General features: G+C 40.9%; 1 protein-coding gene across 3 annotated transcripts in view; it reads right to left on the reverse strand.

Moving 5' to 3' along the window:
* Positions 1–23,796, reverse strand: part of ANAPC1 (anaphase promoting complex subunit 1) — a 99,098-nt gene that overhangs the window by 21,196 nt on the left and 54,106 nt on the right. For all 3 annotated transcript variants that reach the window (XM_070068804.1, XM_002709586.5, XM_008254032.4), the window contains 11 exons: positions 22,239–22,510; positions 18,737–18,971; positions 17,606–17,697; positions 16,194–16,328; positions 15,484–15,566; positions 14,281–14,359; positions 13,143–13,217; positions 8,226–8,302; positions 7,505–7,595; positions 7,362–7,415; positions 6,441–6,634 (listed from right to left, as the gene is read on the reverse strand). In XM_070068804.1, coding sequence (XP_069924905.1) covers positions 6,441–6,634; positions 7,362–7,415; positions 7,505–7,595; positions 8,226–8,302; positions 13,143–13,217; positions 14,281–14,359; positions 15,484–15,566; positions 16,194–16,328; positions 17,606–17,697; positions 18,737–18,971; positions 22,239–22,510 — 1,387 coding nt within the window. The remainder of the gene's footprint in view (positions 1–6,440; positions 6,635–7,361; positions 7,416–7,504; positions 7,596–8,225; positions 8,303–13,142; positions 13,218–14,280; positions 14,360–15,483; positions 15,567–16,193; positions 16,329–17,605; positions 17,698–18,736; positions 18,972–22,238; positions 22,511–23,796) is intronic.

Here is a 23,796-nt window from a genome sequence, read left to right on the forward strand (position 1 = left end):
GTTAACATTAAAAAGTACATGAATATAAAAGCAATTCACCTAAATTGCTTTTTCTTATTAATACAATAATTTTTTAAAAAAATAAGGGCACATTTTCTCAGCAAAGGACCTCATGAAGTTTTCCTTATTTTATCATTGCTCCAATTTAGTATAGCAGGCAGGCAAATCAGATTAAAATTCTCGAGTTTTCCTTACAAATATTTTGAAACATAGACAGTACAGGACATCACATAAAGTGACTTTTTAGAAGATTATTTATGTGAAAGGCAGAGCAACAGAGAGACACAGACTTCCATCTGCTGGTTCACTCCCCAGATGTTCACAAAAGCCACGGCTGGACCAGGAGCTCCATCCTGGTCTCCCATGTGGGCGGCAGGAACCCCAGTACTTGAGCATCATTTGCTGCCTCCCTGGGTACACATCAGCAAGAAGTTGGACCGGAAGCTGAGGTGGGACTTAATTCCAGGAACTCCAATATGATATGTGAGTGTTCAAGCAGCAACTTAATCCACTGTACCACAATGCTCATTTCTAAAACCACTTTTGTAGCTTTCCAATGTAAATACGTATCATAACTATACGCACAACACACACACAAAAACCAAATCTTCATGTATCTGTTTTCATAATTATAGTATCAAATAAGAACTTGGCATTCATCATATATACTCCCAAATTTAAGAAATTAGGAAGAAGAGATACCAAAATTTAAACAAAGGAAGACATCTCTTTTGGCATGTGCATAAAACAGGCCATTTTCTCCAAACCATTTTGGTAAAAGAAAATTCAAAAAGAAATATTAAGTGTTATAAATTTGGGAATTCAATGTGTTGATATAGCTATGCTATGTTTAAATGCTGATACAAAGGACACATAACCATTTACAAGACAAAAGTCCCTTGACAAGCAGAGAAAGAAAACATCTGTTCATCTTGAAAGAGTAAGTGGGGTCATACAATGTGGACTGATGAAAGATAGAAGAGCATACAATAAATGCAGGGCTTATTTTTGGAAAAAGTCTTTTCAAAAATCATAGAGAATTAAGAATATTCATATTGGGGCTGGCAGAGTGGCATAACATGTAAAGCCACTGCCTGCTGTGCCAGCATCCCACGTGGTGCCAGTCTGAATCCCAGTTGCTCCAACCCCACTACAGCTCTCTGCTAAGGTGCCTGGGAAAGCAGCAGAAGATGGCTCAAATAAATTTTTTTTTTTAAAGAATATTGATAGTGATACTTCTTCAACCATTCTTAATTCTAAATAATTGGCCGGCACCGCAGCTCACTTGGCTAATCCTCCGCCTGCGACGTCGGCACCCCAGATTCTAGTCCTGGTTGGGGCGCTGCATTCTGTCCCGGTTGCTCCTCTTCCAGTCCAGCTCTCTGCTGTGGCCTGGGAGTGCAGTGGAGGATGGCCCAAGTGCTTGGGCCCTGCACCCTCATGGGAGACCAAGAGAAGCACCTGGCTCCTGGCTTTGGATCGGCACAGCGCACCGGCCATAGAGGCCATTTTGGGGGGTGAACCACCAGAGGGAAGACCTTTCTCTCAGTCTCTCTCTCTCACTGTCTAACTCTGCCTGTCAAAAAAAAAAAAAAAAAATTCCAAATAATTAAAGAAAGACAATTCCATAAGGCACATTAACAAACTTCTCTTCTCTGATGATGTTTACTTTCCATATTTCTGGAGAGTTCCAATAATTAGCTCAATCTTAAAGATGGGGAGGAAGTATGCCCAGAAATTTTAGCAGTGGGCCAAGGTAAGATACACTAGAGCTAAATAAATGAAGAGATATACCATATTTACAGATTGGAAAACAACACTGCTAAGAGATTAAATTCCTCTATAACACATATATAGAATCTATGCAATTCTGACCAATATTTTATCAGTTTATTTAATGCAGAAAATGACAAATAGCAGCATTTATAGGAAAATATAAGGAAGCAAGAACAGAAAAACACATATTTGAAGGGAAAAAACCCAGGATGAAGAATTTACTTTTCTGGATATCAAGACTTTAAAAAACCACAATTAGGGGGCCAGTGTCATGATGCAGTGGGTCAAGCTGCCACCTGCGACGCCAACATCACATACTGAAGCACTGGTGTGAACCCCAGCAGCTCCAGTTCCAATCCAGCTCCCTGCGAATGTGACTGGGAAGGCAGCAAAAGATGGTCAAATGCTTGGCCCCTGCCACCCAGGTGGGAGACCTGGATGGAGTTCTGGAGTTCCCTGCTTCTGCCTGGCCCAGCCTCAGCCATTGCAGTCATTTGGGAAGTGAGCCAACGGATGGAAGATCTATTTCTCTCTCTCTCCCTCTTTCTCCATCACTCTGGCTTTCAATTAAATGAAATAAATTTTAAAAAAATAAACAAAAAAAACCCTACAACAATTACAGGGTGGTACTAGTTCAAGTACAGAAAAACATACCATGAAAGCATAATCACCCAAATAAACACATATGGACACTTCATATAACAAAGTTGGTACTGCAGAAAAGTGGAGAAAGTATACATTTTTCAATAGTTAGAAAAAACTATATAGAAAAGTAAAAAAGAAAACATAGAAAAACCAGTTCCAGGTACATTTTAGATCCAAATGTAAACACAGGAAGCTAAAAACTCCTAGAAGATAAAGTAAGGGTAAAGCAATATCCTTAGGGGGCCAGCGCTGTTGCATAGCAGGTAAAGCCAACGCCTGCAGTGCCAGCATCCCATATGGGTGCTGGTTCGAGTCCCGGCTGCTCCACATCCCATCCAGCTCTCTGCTATGCAGTAGAGGTTGGCCCAAGTCCTTGGGTCCCTGCACCGCGTAGTGGACCCAGAGGAAGATCCTGGCTCGTGGCTTCAGATCAGTGCAGATCTAGCCGTTGCAGCCAATTGGGGAGTGAACCAGGGGATGGAAGACCTTTCTCTCTCGGCCTCTCCTTCTCTCTCTGTATAACTGACTTTCAAATAAAAAAATCTTAAAAAAAAAATATCCTTAAAGGCAAACAAATTATCTCTTGGACAACTCATTAAGGAAAACTATCAATAATTCTGTCATCAGGGAGCTGTTGTGGTATAGCAGGGTAAGCTGCTGCTTGTGATGCTGGCATCTCCTATCAGAGCATCAGTTCGAGTCCTGGATGTTCTGTATCTGATCCAGCTCCCTGCTAATGTACATGGGAAGGCAGTGGGACATAGCCTAAGTACCTGGGCCCCTGCCACCCATAGGGTAGACCAAGATTGAGTTTTACGTTCCCAGCTTTAGCCTGGCCCAGCCCCAACTGCTGTGGTCATTTGGGGATGAACCAGGGAATAGAAGATCTTTTTCCCTCTGTCTCCCCCTCTCTCTGTCATTCTGTCTTTCAAATAAATAAAATAAATCTTAAAAAAGAAAATCAAAAGACTTTCTCAAGAGGGAAAAGGTAAACCAAAGAGAAGGAGATAGCTGCAATGTACAAATCTGACCACAGGCTAAGGATACAAATTTTTTTTTTTTTTTTTTTATGGACAGGCAGAGTTAGACAGTGAGAGAGAGACAGAGAGAAAGGTCTTCTTTCCATTGGTTCACCCCCCAAAGTGGCTGTTACGGCCGGCACGCTGCGCCAATCCGAAGCCAGGAGCCAGGCACTTCTCTTGGTCTCCCATGTGGGTGCAGGGCCCAAGGACTTGGGCCATCCTCCACTGCCTTCCCAGGCTACAGCAGAGAGTTGGACTGGAAGAGGAGCAACCGGGACAGAATCCAGTGCCCCAACCAGGACTAGAACCCAGGGTGTGGGCGCTGCAGGCAGAGGATTAGCCAAGTGAGCCACAGTGCCGGCCATCAGGATACAATTTAAAGAATTCCTACAAATCAGCTTAGGATTAAACCAATGTCAACCAGTGGGCCATTGTAGCACAGCAGGTCAAGCCATCACTTGGGATACCCACATCCCATAAAAGAGTGCTGATTCAAGTCCCAGCTGCTCTTCTTCCCATCCAGCTTCCTGCTCATGCATCTTAAGAAGCAGCAGACTATGGCCTACGTGCTTTGGTTCCTATCATCCACACGGGAATACCAGATGGAGTTCTGTGCTTCTGGCTTGGACCTGGCTGTTATGGGGCAGTTGAGGAGTGGCATAGAGGCTAAAGCTGCTGCCTACAATGGCAGCAACCCATATGGGTGCCAGTTCCTGTCCCAGCTGCTCCACTTCTGATCCAGCTCTCTGCTAATGGCCCACCCCAGGTATCTGAAACCCTGCCACCCACATGGAAGACCCAGAAGCTCCCAGCTCCTGGTTTTTGGCCTGCCTGGTGCTGGCCACTGAGGCCATCTAGGGAATGAACAAGCAGATGGAAAATCTTTCACTCTCTTGTTTCTCCCTCTCTCTGCAACTCTCTCAAAATAAATAAATAAATCTTAAAAAACAAAAACAAACACACATAAAAATGTGGGATAGCCAAATTCACAGAAACAAATTGTAAATAATGAATGCCCAGGGTGAAGGGACGGTGAAACAGGCAGTTGTTTAATTGGTACAGAATGTCAAGTTTCCAAAAGAAAAAATTCTGGAGACTGGTTATACAACACTCAAAAAACTGAACACTACTGAACTGTTCTCCTAGAGAAAGATGATAAATTTTATGCTTGTGTATTTGCCCACAAATTTTAAAAGTATGAAAAATGGACAGCAAAGGACCTGGACATCACAAAAGGAGATGTGCAGTTGGTTACTAAAAATATAAAATGGTGTCCAATATAATCTAGAGAAGTGGAAATTAAAACCACAATGAGACTCTGCCACATACTCACCAGATGGTTAAAATTAAAAAGACTATAAGAATTAACAAGAGGTAATGAGGAAATGGGACAACTGGAATATCACACATTGCTGATGGTTGTGTACAATGGTACAACTATTTTGGAGCAATGATGGTAGCTATTATCTGGTGATGTTGAGCACTATATCTATATATATCATAATAGCCCCAAACTAGAAGCCACAAATAGATCCATCAATAGCAGATAAATCAATATTCTGTAGTATAGCCATACAACAGAGTACAACACTGAGACTTAAATAAACTCTTGCTATATGCAACACACATGGATCTCACAAACACGATATCGAGCAAAAGAGTAGGTGTAAAAGAATATGACATATATGATTTCACTTCAAGACCAGGATGGGGCAGGCTTGTGGCAGAGCAGGACAGCCACATCCCATACAGGAGCACAGGTCTGCGTTCTGGCTGCTCTGTTTCCAATCCAGTTTCCTACCAATGCACTGGGGAAGGCAGCAGACGATGACCCCAGGACTTGGGTCCCTGCTATTTACATGGGAGATCTAGATAGACTTCCTGGCTCCTGGCTTTAGCCTGAGCTTTTGTGAGAATCTGAGAATGGAACCAGCAGACAGAAGAACTCCCTGTCTCTCCCTCTCTGTTACTCTTTCAAATGAACAAATGAACGACTCTTAAAAAAAAAAAAAAAAAAAAAAAAACAAAACAGGCAACTGTGGGGAGCAACCCGGACTGGACTGAGTTACTGGAATTAAGACTTATTCTATGCATCTGCTCTCCCACAATATGGCGCTGGGAGAGGAGGCAACAGCTTCTACCCAGCTGCCTCTCACCAACTTGACAAGCTGCAGGACCTGCTCCTGATTGGAGGAGAGCAGCGTACTCGGCGTGTGGGCAGCCGAGTTAGGATTGGCGGAGGAGGACTATAAAGGAGGAGAGAGACGGCATGCACCAGGAACATCTAAGGGGAACACCTGTGCAGCCCCCGAGAGAGCCGGCCGGCGGTGTGCCGCTCCCCTGCGGAAGTGGGGAATGTGGCAGGGGGAACCGCCCTTCCACGGAGGTGGAAGGGACGGTAGCCAACCCGGGAAGGACCAGCAGCCAACCCGGGAAGGACCAGCAGCCAACCCGGGAAGGGCCGAGCAGACGAAAGAACAACGCAGGGTCCTGTGTCGTTCCTCCACGAAGACGGGGAGCGACAGGCAACATCAATCTAAGGTGGATTCTCTCTGGGGAGAAGTAATGGAATGGTGATTGGCGTGAGCATAGCAGAAGTAGAGACAGGTGTTCTGAACTGCAAGTATTGTTCTGCATCTTGATCTACGTGGTAACAGATTTTTATACAGTAGATAGTTCACAGCCCTGTGCTCCTATGACTTGTGTATTTTTATTCAATATAGATAATTAAAAACGAGGGCAGTCTTACAAAGCGTAAGCATGTCAAGAACGAGAGATGCTGGAAAGAAAGCAAGAAGGTTGAAAACTGAGAACATTTCATGTTACTTTGGTGACCAATGCTGTTAATGATCTTTATGAGAAAGCAGTTTCATAGAAGGATGAAATCTTTAAATAGCTATGAACAACAGGTGATGCCTGGAAGTACAAATGTCACCTGCACAGCTCTCACTCATGAAATTTTTTCATTGAGGAAAAAAAAAATACATACTCATTTACCTTCCTCCTCCCAAAAACAGAAGCCCCAGGGCCATGTGGTGGGCTAGGTGAAAGCCATAGTTCATTTCACCACCTGTTTTCATGTGCAAGTAGCGGCAAAGCTGCAACACCTTCAGGTTCCCCGAGCCAGCCATTACCATGGCAAGAGACAGCAATACCACACTCAGGCAAGTCTCCAAGTTGTACGGGCCTGTCTGAAACGTGAAAAGGTGATATCACTGTAATTGTTGTGTTATATGTCTTTACTACCAGACCTGAATTAGCCACCACCGGAAGGTTACAAATGATTGTAACTTAAAGAAAAAAAAATCTGTAAATATCTTCTCTGATTATGAAATATAAGTACAATGCAGAATATTCAAAAAAAAGTATCAAGAAGGAAATAACAACCACTTGGAATCCTCCCTCCAAGTAAGAAACAGTGTTCATATCTTGGCTTTCTTTTTCTTTGAAACTTTTCCTGTCACTGTATATTTTTTTTTCAAGTGAAATTGAGACATCACTATATCCATATTTGTAACCTTTCTAATAACCATTATAAGCAATGTTTGCTCAAAAATAATTCTTGTAAAACATGATTTTTGATAGCTCCACTGTATACTATTGGATATGCAATAAGCAAAGTACTAATTGTTTTTAAAAGGAAATTTCCAATATTTGGTGCTGAGACAGAACTACTGATATGTAAGACAATGTACAGATATATAGCCTTTCTTATTTATTCTGTTGTCACAAGAACTAAACATCTGAGCATACTGTTTTACCTAACCTAGAACAAGAAGACAAACAAGGACTAATGTTTCAAATCCTCCATTACTAAAAATAAACAGTAAGATATTTGACAATACATAAGGAACTGGATTATAGTGATTTTTCTTCTGATTTAAATTTATCCCCAATGAGAACTGTGAAAAGACTTACTACAGAAGCATTAGGTGCAGACAGATAGGTCATGAAATCTTTTGCAAATTTATGCTGAAAAAAGAAAACAGAAATTAAAAGTTAAAAGAAGCATCGCAAGGCTTTGTTAAAAAAGAAAACAGAATGGAATAAACTGTTCTTACCAGGCAGTTAAATGCTGATAAATTTTCTGAGCCGGCAAACCGAAAACCCAGAGACAAGCAGGCTCCTGCAATTATGTAGACATGTGCTTGCCTGGAGACAGACACAAGAAATTTCACACCTGCATTATTTTCCTTTGAAATTCCTTGTTATCTATTACCATGGGATAAAAATAATACATGTCCCTGTTCTCTACACTAGTTCATATCCTCCTGGGAATGCTCAAGTTTGCCTGTCCCCCCCCCAGCTCATCTCGGGTGTCTGCTTTCAGCAGAAGCACCGCATGATTCTTCCTGATGAAGTCTGCCTCTCCCGCACACGGCTCCCAGCACTGCTGCAAGAGTCACTGAAATGTTGCCCGTATTTCCCACGGAACAGACAGAAAGGCACGTGTGTACAAGCTACATCTACTGCTTCCCGAGGGAAACAGCTACACTTCAAAAAGCTTGAGGGGGGGAGGGGCGGGGTGGGGAATTATGGGAAGAATCACTATAATCCTAAAACTGTACTTATGAAATTTGTACTCACTAAATAAACAGTTTCTTTGGGGGAAAAAAAAGCTTTAAAAAAGGTAACCTTGTGAAGAACTGGCAATGGTGAGAAACACAGAGGATTCAGAATTATTCAAATAAATGACAGTGTGAGTCACACATTGTATGTATCAATTTACTTATCTGATAAATGCTAATACAGCTAATTTGTATTAAATGTTACATTACTTACGATAAAGTTTCTAAATTCAAGTCCTCTGAGCAAGGCAATTCAATTTCACTGAGAGAGATACTATTTTCTCTTATAATCTGTCAAGACAGAAAGCAAGAATACCTGGACATCAACGTTTGCTACAAATGTTTAGTAACTTAAAGAGTAAGTTATTGCTTATAAGGGGCACATTTATATAAAATGAGCTTTACCAAATCATTTCTTTTAAAGGCCTATCCACATTTTACTCACACTGAATGCAATTTCTTCTTTTTAAGATTTATTTGTTTGAAAGGCAGGGTTAGAGACAGACAGACAGCGACAGGGACAAAGGGAGGGCGAGAGAGGGCTTCCATCCACTGGTTCACGCCCCATATGACTGAATTGGTTGAGGTGGGGCCAGGCTGAAGCCAGGAGCTAGGAGCCTCATCCAGGTCTCCCACAAGAGTGCAGGGGCCCAAGGACTTGGGCCATCTTCTACTGATGGCCCAGGTGCATTAGCAGGGAGCTTGTTGGAAGTAGAACAGCCGGGACTCAAATCGGCACCCATATGGGATGCCAGCACTGCAGGCAGTGGTTTAACCTGCTGTACAGTAGCGCTGGCACCCTTGAAATTACATTTTTTTTAAAGATTTTATTTATTTTATTTGAGAGGTAGAGTAACAGACAGTGACTGGGAGAGACAGAGAGAAAGGTCTCCTTCCATTGGTTCACTCTCCAAATGGCTGCAACGGCCAGAACCGCACCGATCTGAAGCCAGGAGCCAGGTACTTCTTCCCAGTCTCCCACGCGGGTGCAGGGGTCCAAGGACTTGGGCCATCTTCTACTACTCTCCCAGGCAATAGCAGAGAGCTGGATTGGAAGTGAAGCAGCCAGGACTAGAACCGGCGCCCATATGGGATGCCGGTGCCACAGGCGGAGGATTAACCTACTGCACCACAGCACCAGCCCCACAATCACATTTTAAATCTAAGAACTGAACTGGACTGAGTGAATATAAAATAGAAGACTTAAGTATATTCCTTTTTTTAAAGATTTATTTATTTCAAAGGCAGAGTTATACAGAGGGAGACACAGAAATCTTCCATCTACTGGTTCACTCCTTAGAAGGCTGCAATGGCCAGGACTGGCAGCAGCTGGGACTCAAACCAGTGCTCATATGGGATGCTAATTTCAGAGGATGTGACTCAACTCGCTATGCCACAACACCAGCTTTTTTAAGTGACCCTGAATCAGTAACATATTAATATTGCACACCAAACAAAATGCAAAGCTGATGAACTGGACAAGGGGCAGGGGGAAAAGGAAAAAAGAACTAGAGAAAACTAATCAGAGTCATCGGCTTCTTCAAAGATGTTTGTGCCTTAAGCCTGCCTACCTACCTACCAGAGGTGAAGTTACTCACTGGGCTAATAACCTAACAAAACTGCTAAGCTAATAATATGCTCATCTATAACTACTATTTAGAAAGATATATATCCCTTTCATTTTAAAATAGGTAGTGAACAACAATTTATCAAAAACAAAACTAAAACCAGATTTGATACTTTTATTATAAAAAACACAAATAAAAATAAACTATTTTCTAAACATGTGAATGCAAATATACAGAGCAGAAGTGAAACATTAAAGATTCATTTTTAAAATCCTTTCTGGAAGACTCGAAGAACATTTCAGGATGTTTTAAAAAGGCTCACTTACAGGCCAGCGCCGCAGCTCAACAGGCTAATCCTCCGCCTAGCGGCACCGGCACACCAGGTTCTAGTCCTGGTCGGGGCGCCGGATTCTGTCCCGGTTGCCCCTCTTCCAGGCCAGCTCTCTGCTGTGGCCTGGGAGTGCAGTGGAGGATGGCCCAAGTGCTTGGGCCCTGCATCCCATGGGAGACCAGGAGAAGCACCTGGCTCCTGCCTTCGGATCAGCATGGTGCGCCAGCCTCAGCACACCAGCCGCGGCAGCCATTGGAGGGTGAACCAACGGCAAAGGAGACCTTTCTCTCTGTCTCTGTCTCTCTCTCTCTCACTGTCCACTTTGTCAAAAAAAAAAAAAAAAATTTTTAAAAAGGCTCACTTACAATAGTCTTATGCACTAAACATAATAAATTCAAAAACTTGAAATACCTTTTTTCTTTAACAATCTCAATGAAGCAAGCTGTTATTCTGGCTGATTAACTTAGGGAGATAACAACTCCCATCTTTCTTCCTTCTTTTCCAGAATACTCTTATTTTAAAATAAACTTTTAAAAAAAGATTTATTTATTTCTTTGAAAGGCAGAGTTACAGAGAGGCAGAGGCAGAGGCAGAGAGAATTCTTCCATTTGCTAGTTCACTCCCCAAATGGTCGCAATGGCCAGAGCTACACCAATCTGAAGCCAGGAGCCACGAGCTTCTTCTGAGTCTCCCATGTGGGTGCAGGGGCCCAAGCACTTGGGCCATCTTCTACTGCTTTGCCAGGCCACAGCAGAGAGCTGGATGGGAAGTGGAGCAGCTGAATCTCGAACTGGCACCCCTATGGGATGCCAGCACTGCAGGTGGCAGCTTTACCCACTCTGCCACAGCGCCCCCCAGAATACTCTTAATATTGAATGTGACCACAGCCAGATTTCTTGACTGCTCTGTGCCTTACCTGAAATTGAGCAGTTCTCACCTTCTAGGTTTCTATGAGAATAAGATGACGATCTACTGCAAGCTCTTATTAATGCCTGGCACACAGTAATTCCTCTGTGTCTAAGTGGGAGTTATTGTTACCAATCTGTACCACCCTTACTCACAATTATCACTCATGATCATAACCTTAAAAGCTCATCAAGAACTTGGGTTAACTGTGGCAGGGAAATAAATCCTCTTGCACCTGATCTTTGCTATCTTTCTAAGGTCTCCTAAACTTAAAAAAAAAAAAAAATCCAAATATAAGGAGTAATCAAAGAGAGAAATGTAATCACTTAAGAGCAGGCTGAGGCACACAGGAAACAAACAAGAAAAGACCACCAATCTGCTCTGTCTTGTCCAACATATAAATCTCAAGAGCTGATGGTCCCAAGGGCTGGGCTTGTTATTAGCTGGGTGACTATGGACAAGTCCGTTCTCCTTCCATGCAACAGTGATGTACCGGGCTCCAGCTATTGTGTACTAAGTGTTGAAAGTTTTCAGTTTGATTCATAATTACCAAAACCTGGAAGCTTCCCAGGTGTCCAACAAAAGAAAATAGAAAAACTGTGGTACATTCATACAATGAAATATTACCTGAAAATAACAAGGATGAACTATTAATATACACAATACTATCACAAAATCACGCCGAAAGAAGTCCTACACAAAAGGGTACACATACTGTACATGATGCCATTAATATAAATACAAAATAAATATATTTGGGGGAAAAAACAATATTGGCTGTAGTAAGGGTGGGGGGGCACAGAATGTGAGAAGGGTCATGGAAGATAGAGGACTATTTCCACAGGGGCATGCATTAGTTAAGTCTCAAATAGAATACTTAAGATTTGTGCATTTCATGAGATACAAATTTTATCTTAAAAGGAAAAAATGTAAATAAATAATAAATTCTAATTAATGATACACATGCTTAAGTATTAAGGAGTATATAACTATTAGCAACTTTGAAACTCACCAAAAATGATTAGCTATAAGAATAGCTTAAGTAGATATGTAATTAAGCAAGTTCATACAACATAATATTAATTGTATAATCTGTTGGCCATACGGGTGTTCATATAAAGTTTCTGAACCTCTCTTTGAGACTTTTCCTATGAAAATATTGCAAGAAACAAACTATCCAACATTCTCAAGAGTAAATACATTTTCCTAATAAAAAGGAACCAAGAGCACTAGACAAACAGGTGAATAAGGGGCTAATGCTGTGGCACAGCGGGTTAAAGCCCCAGCCTGCAGTGCCAGCATCCCATATGGTCACCAGTTCAAGTCCTGGCTGCTCCAGCTCTCTGCTAATCTGATCTAGGTCCTTGCTAATGCACCTCAGAAAGCAGCAAAGAATGGCCGAAGTGCCTGGGCCCCGGTACCCATGTGGGAGATCCAGAAGAAGCTCTCAGATCCTGGCTTTGGCCTGGCCTAGCCCCGGTCACTCTGGCCATTTGGGAAGTGAATCAGCAGATGAAGACCTCTCTCTGTGTGTCTCTATCTCTAACTCTGCCTTTCAAATAAATTAAAATAAATCTTTAAAAAAAAAAAGGTGAATAAAGGCAAGGGTTACTTACATGCCTGATTTTGATTTTTTACAAAACTGCCAACTTAGTTTTAACTATTTCGTTTACTGAATGAATATATTATACAATAATTAAAATATATTAATATTATATATGGGATGCCAGTGCTTCAACCTGCTGTGCCACAGTGCCAGCCCCAAAAATATAATCTTTCAGGGACTGGTGTTGGGACACAGTGGGTTACACTGCTGCCTGAGATGCCAGCATCTGATGAGTGCCAGTTCCCGTCCCAGCTGCTCCACTTGTGATCCAGTTTCCTGCTAATGAGCCTGGGGAAGCAGCAGCTAATGGCTCAAATGCTTGGGCCCTTGCCACCCACATGGGAAACCTGGATGGAGTTCCAAGCTCCTGCCTTAGGCTCCCTGGCCAGCCCCAGCCAATGCAGCCATTTGGGGGTGGAGGGTGGGGCTGAACCAGTCAATGGAAGATCTCTCTATTTATCTTTCCTTCTCTCCCTCCGTAATTTTGCCTTTCAAATAAATAAATCTTAAAACAAACAAAAAAGTAGGATTTCGAGAGATGAAAGAATAGGCTGTGCTTAAGTATACAATCTTCAAATAAAAGTTTCTTTATCTTCAAGAGATACTTTAATAAAAAAATCACCTTCTGAGAAAAAATACTTTATAGGACTTTGTGAAATCCTACTAGAAATCTGAATTGTATCCTATGAAAGATACGTAACTTTTATTCTGTGTATTTACCTGAGGAACATTGCTGTCAACCCACTTGGAATTTGGTAAAATATCATCCCACAAAATCAGGCATCGAGCAAGTGTCTGAAAAAAAAACAAAACAAACAGAAATTAATTTGAGCACAATTCACAGATTCTGTAATACTGCTAATATTAACAAATCAATTTACTAATCAGTTCCTAAGGAATGACAATTTTAAAAACTAAGTAAATAGCATTAACCTAAACTACTCACTAAAACTGAGTTGATCATCATTAAGAGGGGTTGGGGAGACGTCTGAAAACTTGCTCTATAAAAGAAAAATCAAAAAGGAGAGAACCACAGGACTGTCTACATCATAATTTAAAGGCTCTATATGCTAAGTTTAGACATTACAAAAAGGATGGAAAATTTTAGGCAATTAGTTCAAACTGTTATTGTCATTAAACACAATCCTACTAGTTTTATTATATTCTTTGTAGTAATAAAAAAGGTAAAATAAAGCAGTTAATACAGTTCTAGTCATTTGTTGCTTTTTAGCAAGTTTTAAATAACGTAAGCACGGGCCAGCGCTGTGGCGTAGCAGGTTAAGCCACCACCTACAGTGCCAGCATCCCATATGCGTGCTGGTTCAAGACCCAGCTGATTCAATTCCATTCCAGCTCTCTGCTATGGCCTGGGAAAGCAGTGGAAGATGGCCCAAGTGCTGGGGCCCCTGCACCTGCATGGGCGATCTGGAGGAATCTCCTGGCTCTTGGCTTTGGATTGGCAAAGCTCCAGCAGTTGGGACCATTTGGGGGAGTGATGGAAGACCCCTCTCTCTCTCTCTCTCTGCCTCTCTCTCTGTGTAACTCTCTCAAATAAATAAATCTTAAAAAAAAAAAAAAAAGCATCAAGTATAAGTGATTTAACTGTAAGAACATAGTTAAAAAAATAATGTAAGCAGTGGAAATGTCATCCCAAGTATTATATATCAATGAAGTTACCTTTCCTGAGATTCCTAAAGTTATTTTCAGAAAATTTGAAAAGAACACTGTCAATCAGACATACATGAAGGATGAAAAATAAAGGATTCTGCTACAAAGATATGTATATTTGCAAGGTAACTGTCAGAAACACAGGCAAACTCCTCATGTTAACAGAAATGAAAATGTCAAAACACCATACCCTAAGCAACAGAAACTCTGGTTTCACAAAGTCCAGCAAATACATGGTATCAGGAGCCCGAAGCCAATCTGCAATGGATCTGTGGGTGGAAGACGTCACTGAGGGTCAGTGCCACACAGGGGCAAGACAAATCAAGAATCTCAAGACACATTTCAAAAAAATTTTCCCCACCCCAATCCACATTTCCAAGCCAATCCACTGATCCACATTTTTAGGAGGATATTTCACATCCTCTAACATGATAATTATTATGAATGTATTATGTTTACAGAAATATCACCAGGCCAAGAAAGCACTGACACACACATTCATTTAAATAACAGTTGAAAAAACATCTATTTTAACTAAGGGAAGAATTTAGAACACAGAAGTTTCTTGAATCTTAAAATATTTCTTAAATTAAAAGACTCAAAATATGGTATAATCTCTCCAACCCAACTCAATCTTCTATGCAAAGTACAAAATAAATGCCAAAGATCTACCTTCTAGTGACAGCACAACTAGAAAGGGTTAGGAAGGTAAAAGAATCAGTTTTCAGAAGGTTTTAAAATGAAGCAGAAACTATTTTTTTAATGGTAAACAACAATAGAACAACATTAATCATTTCTGGCTTAACCAGTCTTCACAAGGATATGCAAAATTAATGAAAAGAAATGTGGGCTGTTGGGAAGTCAGTGCCAACAATTACTAAACAGGAAAGAACAGATACCAGCAAGCATAGTCAGTGTTTCACATCTGAGTGTTCTAGATCCAACTGAAAATATTCAGAAAGAAAACTTGCATGTGTACGAAACACGTACAGACCTCTCCCTCTGGTATTATTCACTAGGCAGCACAGCATAATAACTTTACACAGCACCCACATTGTACTGGGTACTGTAAGTCACCTGGGGATGATTAAACTATTCAGGGAGCTGCAGTTTCTATGCAAACAATGCACCATTTTATCTAAGGGACTTGTGCATCTGCAGATTTTGGTATCCTGGAGGGTCCTGGAACCAATCCCCACAGTTACTGAGGAATGGCTACATACTGCCAAACAGCTTTTAGAAAAAATATGTAAAACTTACAATATTTGAGAGAAGGAAAATCAGGTTGGTCTAGCACGGGAAAAATTAACAGATAATATAATTTCATTATTGAGGTCAGAAATGATGTCACACTATCATGGTGAGAAACAGAGAAGAAGGTATAAATAAATACCTGTTATTAGTTTTTAAATAGATCATAGCCAAAGCTAGAGTAGCACCTGGACAAGTCACATCCACATTTATGGTATCTCCTTCCTGTTGAAAGAGAAGAGTATTCATGTGAAAGAATTCTGAATTATTACAAATTCTTCTGAATATCAGCCTAGGCTAAAACTACCATATGAAAGTACTTCATGGGGCTGGCGCTGTGGTGTAGCAGGTGAAGTTTCTGCCTGCAATGTCAGCACCTCATATGAGCGCCAGTTCAAGACCCGACTGCTTCATTTCCAACTCAGCTCTCTGCTATGGCCTGGGAAAGCAGTGAAGGATGGTCGAAGCCCCTGCACCCACGTGGGAGACCCGGAGGAGGCTCATGGCTCCTGGCTTTGGCTCAGCCCAGCTCCGGCCACTGCGGCCATTTAGGGAGTGAACCAGCAGATGGAACACTCTCTCTCTCTCTCTCTCTCTCTCTCTCTCTCTCACCCTGCCCTTCAAACAAATAAATCTTTAAAAAAAATTTTTTTAAAAAGTACTTCAGGAAGTTCATGGAAAATGGAATTAAAAGATAAGCTTTTGTGCAAAAAAACTTTTGAAAGTCATGCACAGTTTTTTCATAATATGTATTTTCCACGAACTTTTTGAAGATCCCTTGCATTGACAATGTTGGTATAAATACTATTCTAACTCACAAGATTTTCATCTGTTACATTGATTTGGACTTACCTTGATTTGGTAACTTGGAGATTTATGTTTCTCCCTGTGCATCCCTGCTTGAAAGCGCCTGTGACCTCCAACCATGTACTGATAAAGCTGCTCAGGCACATTGAGGTCAGACATCCCTATCAGGTTACTGCCGTGCTGGAAAATAAAATGATCGACACAGGAAATAAAATTTTAGGGAAGAAGATATGTGACACATACTCAGGATAAACAAAGGAATGAACTAACTTCAAAGTAGGGTGTCTGGGTCTCAGGGTTTGCTGTTTTCCTACCAAAATAACTGAAACTATCAATAATAATTCTCACAAAAATTATAATACATATATGTTCAAGTTTAAGTACTTTCATTTTATAAAATACATGAAAACTTCAAAATCGAATTAATTACACTAATAGTAAAGGAAATTTATCAGCTATGTACGAGGAACCTGAACTTTCTGGATATCTTAGTTAAAATAACAAAAAGCTAGCTTACACACATGCTGAACAGCTACTATTAAGAATCCCATTTTATAAATGAGGAAAGTGAGGCACAGAGGGATAAGCCCCCGGTTACATAGCTAGTAAGTAACAATATGAGATGTACAACTAGGTAGTTTTACTCAACAGTTCATAGTACTGCTTAATCAATCATCAAGAATTAGGCAAATGGATTGGGTCACTAATCACAACCAGAATCTATATCCCATTTCCTAGCATAATAATTTCCTACGGAGCCATACAATTGCTCTTTAGCTCATGCATCAAATGCAAAGTCCAAACCCCAACGTATGGGCATCCTAAGGGTGGATTTTTAGAATGCATGTAAGAAAAACTCACTACACTGTAACTTTCTTTGTATCATTGAGCTTGATCATAATACTGCATTGGCGATCCTTCAGGAGAACCAGATTCCAAATGAATTTAATGAAATGTTTTGGTAATTCTGTACATATTTCTTGCAGAGAATTAAAGACTGGTTGACTTAATATTGCATTTTGTTCTAAGAAAATGCTACTGAGCAACATTCTGGAGTAATTAGTAACACTAGGATGACAAAAAAGTGTTAAGGCTTATTTCTAGCAACTACCACAGACACATACTACTTCCCATCATATACTTTTCAGTATTTTCTGATTTTTATCAAAATGGGCTGTCACTCTCTTATCTTGAATTCTTCTCAAGAAATTTCACTCCCTTAGTTCACTCATGAACATATACCTATTCTAAGGGGAAAGAAATCTTAAACTCGAACTTTCCAGTGCTGTTTCCTTACACTGGGCAAATCTGGAGCTCTGGAAATGCCCATAAAGAAAGAGCTCAGAATTAGGTTACGTCAGTGTAGGCAGAATGGAATTCTGAGTTAAGTATCCGTGTGTTGGTCTCAACACACTGATGTGGTAACTGCAATACAGGAAGGCACAGCCTCTCCTTACCCCCAAGCAAACCATGCCCAGGGCCAGGCCAGCAGCTAAAGAGTATGACTCTCTGTCGGTACAGTACTCCATTTCAGGGCCAGGGGGGCGTCCTAAAGAAAAGAGAGCAACACAGTTCAAGCCGGATTCTGACAGCATTAAGATAAGACTAAGAATGTTAACTACCTAGTAGGTTAACAAACTGAACAACCGTGGACCTGGCCAGGTGATCTGCTTTAGCCTGAGATCTTAGCAGACATAATGTAAGAAAAGGCCTAAAATGTACTTCCATCCTCTAGTTCTCTCTTTCACAACTGTCATTACCATAAGAGAAATTCACCTCCAGCCTAGGTCCCAGAATAAGGCAGATTTACAGCCTGAAGCAGAGCTGCCTGGGTCAGTTTTGTGGTCATCTATTTCATAGCTTTACTGTGGCAAGGATCAACAGATAAAATCATAGTAAAGAATAACATATTTTAACAATACATTCTGAAATGATGTAGCAAAGATCCTGACTAGGTCAGACCAGGATATGTTAAGTATGTATCCACAAGGCTGAACATGTCAACAATACCAACAGCATTTCCATTCGTCAAAAAAACACAACAGATTTCCAAAAAAGTTTAGTCAATGGAAACAGAGAAAACGCTAACTGAGTGTGTATGTCTTACCATTTCTAGCTTCACCACCAATAAACCGACCGGCACATAAAGGAGGGAAGTAGAGCCAATCACTTCCATTCTGTTGGAAGTATTACTGTCTAACATAATGAACACTGTGATATTAGGGACTAAAGCAACCAATCAACTTTTCGAATTTCAAGTGCAGGCCATTGTTAGACATTTGCCAGGTAAAGACCGAGCAGAATAAACAGCATGCTTATTTGTGTATGATTCAGACCACAGGTGCTTCACTAAACATCGAGCTCAGTAATGGGTTCACCAAATAAATACCCAGACTAATAATCTGCACAGTAACCTTAGCCTGGGAAAATGTTACATGCAGCTTTTTTTATTAGTACTAAACCATTCTGTGCTCACAGAAGCTACTAATGTTTTTCAATAATTTTTATAATTCTCCTATCATTTTACTTAGATTCATATAAAATGAGAAATGTATGCCTATGAAAATTTAGCATTATTAATCTCATACCTATTTCAGCCAGTAAGACTTCTGCTGTATGTCTATGAGCTGTCCCTTGATATACAAGGCCAATGCCAACCACTGCAGCCACTTGAACATTGTGAGGAACATCAAGTTCTGTGGACGTTGGGGGTAAGAGAGCAGGAATGTGAATGCTGAGAAGCCGAGTAATTGACATATCCATGGTGCCTAGTTTTGCAGCAGAAACACCAAGCAGAAGTCCAATGCTTGTCATTTCATGGCCCTAAGACAGAAAACAGAATGAAACATAAGATTCCCTACCAAAATAAGTGTGTAGTTTTAAATAAAATACCATCTGCCACTTTCAATAAGTACTTTTATGAGACAGGCACAGTAACAAGTAATACAGTAACAAACTAAACAGACATGCTCCTTGCTCTCACGGAGTTAGTGGCCTAAAGGGGAAAATATATATATATACAAATTAAGTAAATACACCATCAAAAAGTAGTATGATAAAAATTAAATCATAGCAAGTATTATGAAGGACTATTTTTATTAATTTTTAAATATTTATCTCAAATTAAATTTGAAAAATTTGGGAGACAGAGGGAAAGACAGAAAGCTTCCATTCACTAGTTCATTCCCCAATGCCTGAAACAGTTGGGAAGTCAAAGCTAGGAGCCAGGAATTCAATTCAGGTCTTTCACACGGTGGCAGGAACCCAACTACTTGCGTCATCACCATGGTCTCCCAGGTTCTGCATCAGCAGGAACCTGGAGTCAGGAGCCAAAGCCAGCAACTGAACCCAGAAGTTCTGACATGGGATATGGGCATCCCAATTAGCATTTTAACTGCTAGACCCCTGCACCCACATGGGAGAGAGACCCAGAAGAAAGTCCTGGCTCCTGACTTCAGCCTGGCCCAGCCCCAGCCATGCGGCTATGTGGGGAGTGAACCAGCGGACAGAAGATCTCTCTCTCTCTAATTCTCCGTTTCTAACTCTGCCTTTCAAATAAATGAAGTAATTTTTTTTTAACTTATAATTGGACCTAAAGAATGAGTACAAATTTGAGCGGACAAATGGCAGGAGGGGGGCACTCAAGCTGTGAAAGAATGCTTGCAGAGCTGACAGAACAGCAAAGACATGGCCCTTCAGTGATATGAACAAAAACCCTCACAGTGACAGGTGAGGTGCCCAGAAGGGTCCCAAGTGAAAGAACAATTTTCTCAAAAAATGGTGCTGAGACAGCAAGGAAGCCACATGTAAAAGAATGAAGTTGAATCCATTCCATACATCACACACAGAAATTAATTCTAAGTGGATCGTGGTCCTAAATGCAAGAGCTAGAGTTATATGAAACATGAGTGTAAATCTTGGTGGCCTAGAGTTAGGAAATGACTTATTAGAAAAAACAACAAAAGCACAGCAAGCAACTAAAGGAAAAAACAGACTGGACTTTATCAAAATTAAAACTTCCAGGCTTCAAAGGACACTATGCAAAAGTTAAGGGACAATCAGAAAACGGGAGAAAATCTTTGCAAATCACATATCTGTTAAAGGACTAATACCCAGTATAGTTAAACAACTGTAACGACAATAAGAAGAAAAATAAACAGATTTTCAATAAACATTCCTCTAAAAAAGTTATACAAATGACCTAACATTAAAAAAGGGAGTGGGGGAAGGGTATATCGGTGTGGCATAGTGGGTGGGGCTGCCGCCTGCAGTGCCGGCATCCACATGCGCACGGGCATCCCATATGAGCGCCGGTTTGAGTCCTGGCTGCTCCACTTCTGATCCAGCTCTCTGCTGTGGCCTGGGAAAGCAGTAGAAGAAGGCCCAAATAAATGGGTCCCTGTATCTGTGTGGGAGACCCAGAAGAAGCTCCTGGCTCCTGGCTTCAGATCAGCATAGCTCCAGCCATTGCGGCCATTTGGGGAGTGAGTAAGCAGGTGGAAGACCTTTTTTTTTTTTTTTTTTTTTTGACAGGCAGAGTGGACAGTGAGAGAGAGAGAGACAGAGAGAAAGGTCTTCCTTTTTCCGTTGGTTCACCCTCCAACCGCGCACCGCACTGACCCGAAGCCAGGAGCCAGGTGCTTCCCTTGGTCTCCCATGCGGGTGCAGTGCCCAAGGACTTGGGCCATCCTCCACTGCACTCCCTGGCCACAGCAGAGAGCTGGCCTGGAAGAGGGGCAACCTGGACAGAATCCAGCGCCCCAACCAGGACTAGAACCCGGTGTGCTGGCACCGCAGGCGGAGGATTAGACTATTGAGTCGTGGTGCCGGCCACCTCTCTCTCTTTCTCTCTCTGCCTCTGCCTCTCTGTAACCCTGACTTTCAAGTAAATAAATAAATCTTTTTTAAAAAAAGAAAGATTCTTTACATTACCAGTCATTAGGAAAAGGTAAATCAAAACCACAATGTGATACTATTTCACATCAACCAGTAAGTACAGAAAGTATAACAACTGTTGGCAAGAATTCAGAAAAATCAGAACCCTTGTGTATTGCTGATAAGAGTTAAACTGATGCCACCACTCTGGAAAACAGTTTGGTAGTTTCTCAAAAAAAATGAGACACAGGGTTCTCACATGATATAGCAATTCTATTCCTAAGTATTTACCTTCCAAAAATGAAAACCAATCACATGAAAACATATACACAAATGTTTACAGCATTGTTCATAATAGCCAAAAAGCAGAAACAACACAAATACCCATCAATTGATACATACATAAATAAAGTACCAGTATGATGTTATATACAGAATATTACTCAACAATAAAAAAAAAAAGAAATGCTGACACACGGTAAAAACACGCATGAAGCTCGAAAACATGCTAAATGAAAGAAGCCAGTCAAGAAAGACCAATATAATTTCATCTACATGAAAGGTTCAGAATAAGCAAACTTATGAAGACAGAAAGTAGATGTGTGGCTGCCCAGGATGGGGTGGAAATGTGGGGAGTGGCTGCTAAAAGTACAAGGTCCTTTGTAGGGCAAAGATAGTGTTTTAAAATGAACAGGAGTGATGCATGCGTAACTGCTAATATACTAAAATCCACTGAACTATACACTTTAAATAAGTGAATTATAAAAGAGTTTTTACATCATACATACACACAGCTTTAAAAAAAAATAAGGCTCTGAAGGGTACGAATGAAGCTGAGGAAGAATGTCTGCAGAGGTGTTGAACAGCATGGACTGGCCCTGAGGTGATACAGAAAAAACCTGTCAGGAAGCTAAAACAGTCAAAACAACGGTTGTTGTGTGAGAAGCAAAAAAGAGTGGTACAAAGTAAGGCTGCAGAAGTGAGTGGACCCCCATGGACTCCTAGAATGTACAGGAAGAGCAATGCAAGAGCCTTGCCTTGAGAGCAGGGGAAGGACACACGCTGATTTACACTTAGAAAGATTACTCAACCTGCGAGGAGAGGAACAAACTTAGGCATACAACAAGAAAGAAGGAAGAGTAAACAGAGCAATTAGGCGCTACTGCAATAGGCAGATGAGACCCCACGCCAGGTGCTGGGAGCCCAAGTTCTCACCTTGGTCAAGTAGTCATGGATATTCAGAGTAGCCAGCTTGGTAAGGTGCCCATTCAGACCCAGGGCCATGAGAAAGCCTGCATACTCATTGGCTAACTCTGCATGCTTGGGCTTATTGTAAACAATCCAAGCTGAGTCGATCTGGGAGGCAGGGGCTATCTTCAGGCCAGCAGCCACACCATTATGAAAGCTGGCCCAGCTTGTCATGTTGGGAGGCACATCGATGTTTCCACTATTAAGGTCCACTGTTGTATTCCGAGGAGGGGCACGCCCTATCCAGCCAAGTGAAGTTTAACATTGAGAGAAAAAAATTGACAAAACCAAAACTGTCAAATTTAGATCTTTGAGAACAATAGTACCGTCTATACATTCAAAACCCTCAACCCCATAATATCTGGAATGATATTAAGTCTTTGTGAGCACTTAAACTTTCATACATGTAAGTCAAACTTAATCCAAGATGGAAAAATCTTAACTGCTTAAAATATTTCACTGTCCTTTGTGCTAAAATGCATGGGGCTGTATGATAACTGAAACAGATTTAATTTTATAAGCAGTTTTGATTAGGATACTACTTAGAAATTTTTCAAACAGCCGAAAGCTTAATTAGAAACCAACGTGAAAATTACTGTTTAACTATATAAATCTTGGATTCTAACAAGTGATTGATGATAATGATGTTAACTTTAAATATTCTATCCCATACTTTTCTCTGGACAGTGAGAGAAAATAGTATTTTAAAAAGAGACAAGGGCCTTCATAAATCTGCTATATCTCTCATCTATGTATGTCTACTTCTCTATATATTGATATTTAATTATATGTTATTGTTAAAAAGGCCAAATTGCATTTAGAGATAGCTACATAAAAAATACCGTTTTATGGGGCCGGCACTGTGATGCAGCGGGTTAACGCCCTGGCCTGAAGTGCCGGCATCCCATAGGGGCGCTGGTTCGAGACCCAGCTGCTCCACTTCTGATCCGGCTCTAGAAGATGGCCCAAGTCCTTGGGCCCCTGCACCCACATGGGAGACCTGGAAGAAGCTCCTGGCTCCTGGCTTCGGATTCGTGCAGCTCCAGCCATTGAGGCCAACTGGGGAGTGAACCAGTGGATGGAAGACCTCTCTCTCTCTCTGTGTAACTCTGACTTTCAAATAAATAAATCTTTTTTAAAAATATCCTTTTATAGACTTGAGTTACCCTATAAAGTACAAAGAGAATAAACTTAACTTTATAGTCAATGGATATAAGAGCAATGTTAATAAAATATGATACAATGTGCACCTTAAATTTTTTTCTTGATTCCTTTGGATTTGATCTACACTTTATGTAGGCAAATACTAAATTCTTTTTAAATTGTGAATATGGTATATCAGCTCAAGTCACAGATGAATACTTAAAATATATTTTGTTACATAAAGTTATCTAGCTTTGAAACTAGTTTTAAAAGAATTCTAAAAAGTTTTATAAAATAGATTTCAAACAGATCTATAGTGTCTTATTTGTAGCATACACATATATACAAAAAGCACAAGCACAAGGCAAAACATATCTGTCTT

The sequence above is a fragment of the Oryctolagus cuniculus genome, chromosome 2 (assembly GCF_964237555.1).
Source record: "Oryctolagus cuniculus chromosome 2, mOryCun1.1, whole genome shotgun sequence".
NCBI classification, from domain to species: domain Eukaryota; kingdom Metazoa; phylum Chordata; class Mammalia; order Lagomorpha; family Leporidae; genus Oryctolagus; species Oryctolagus cuniculus.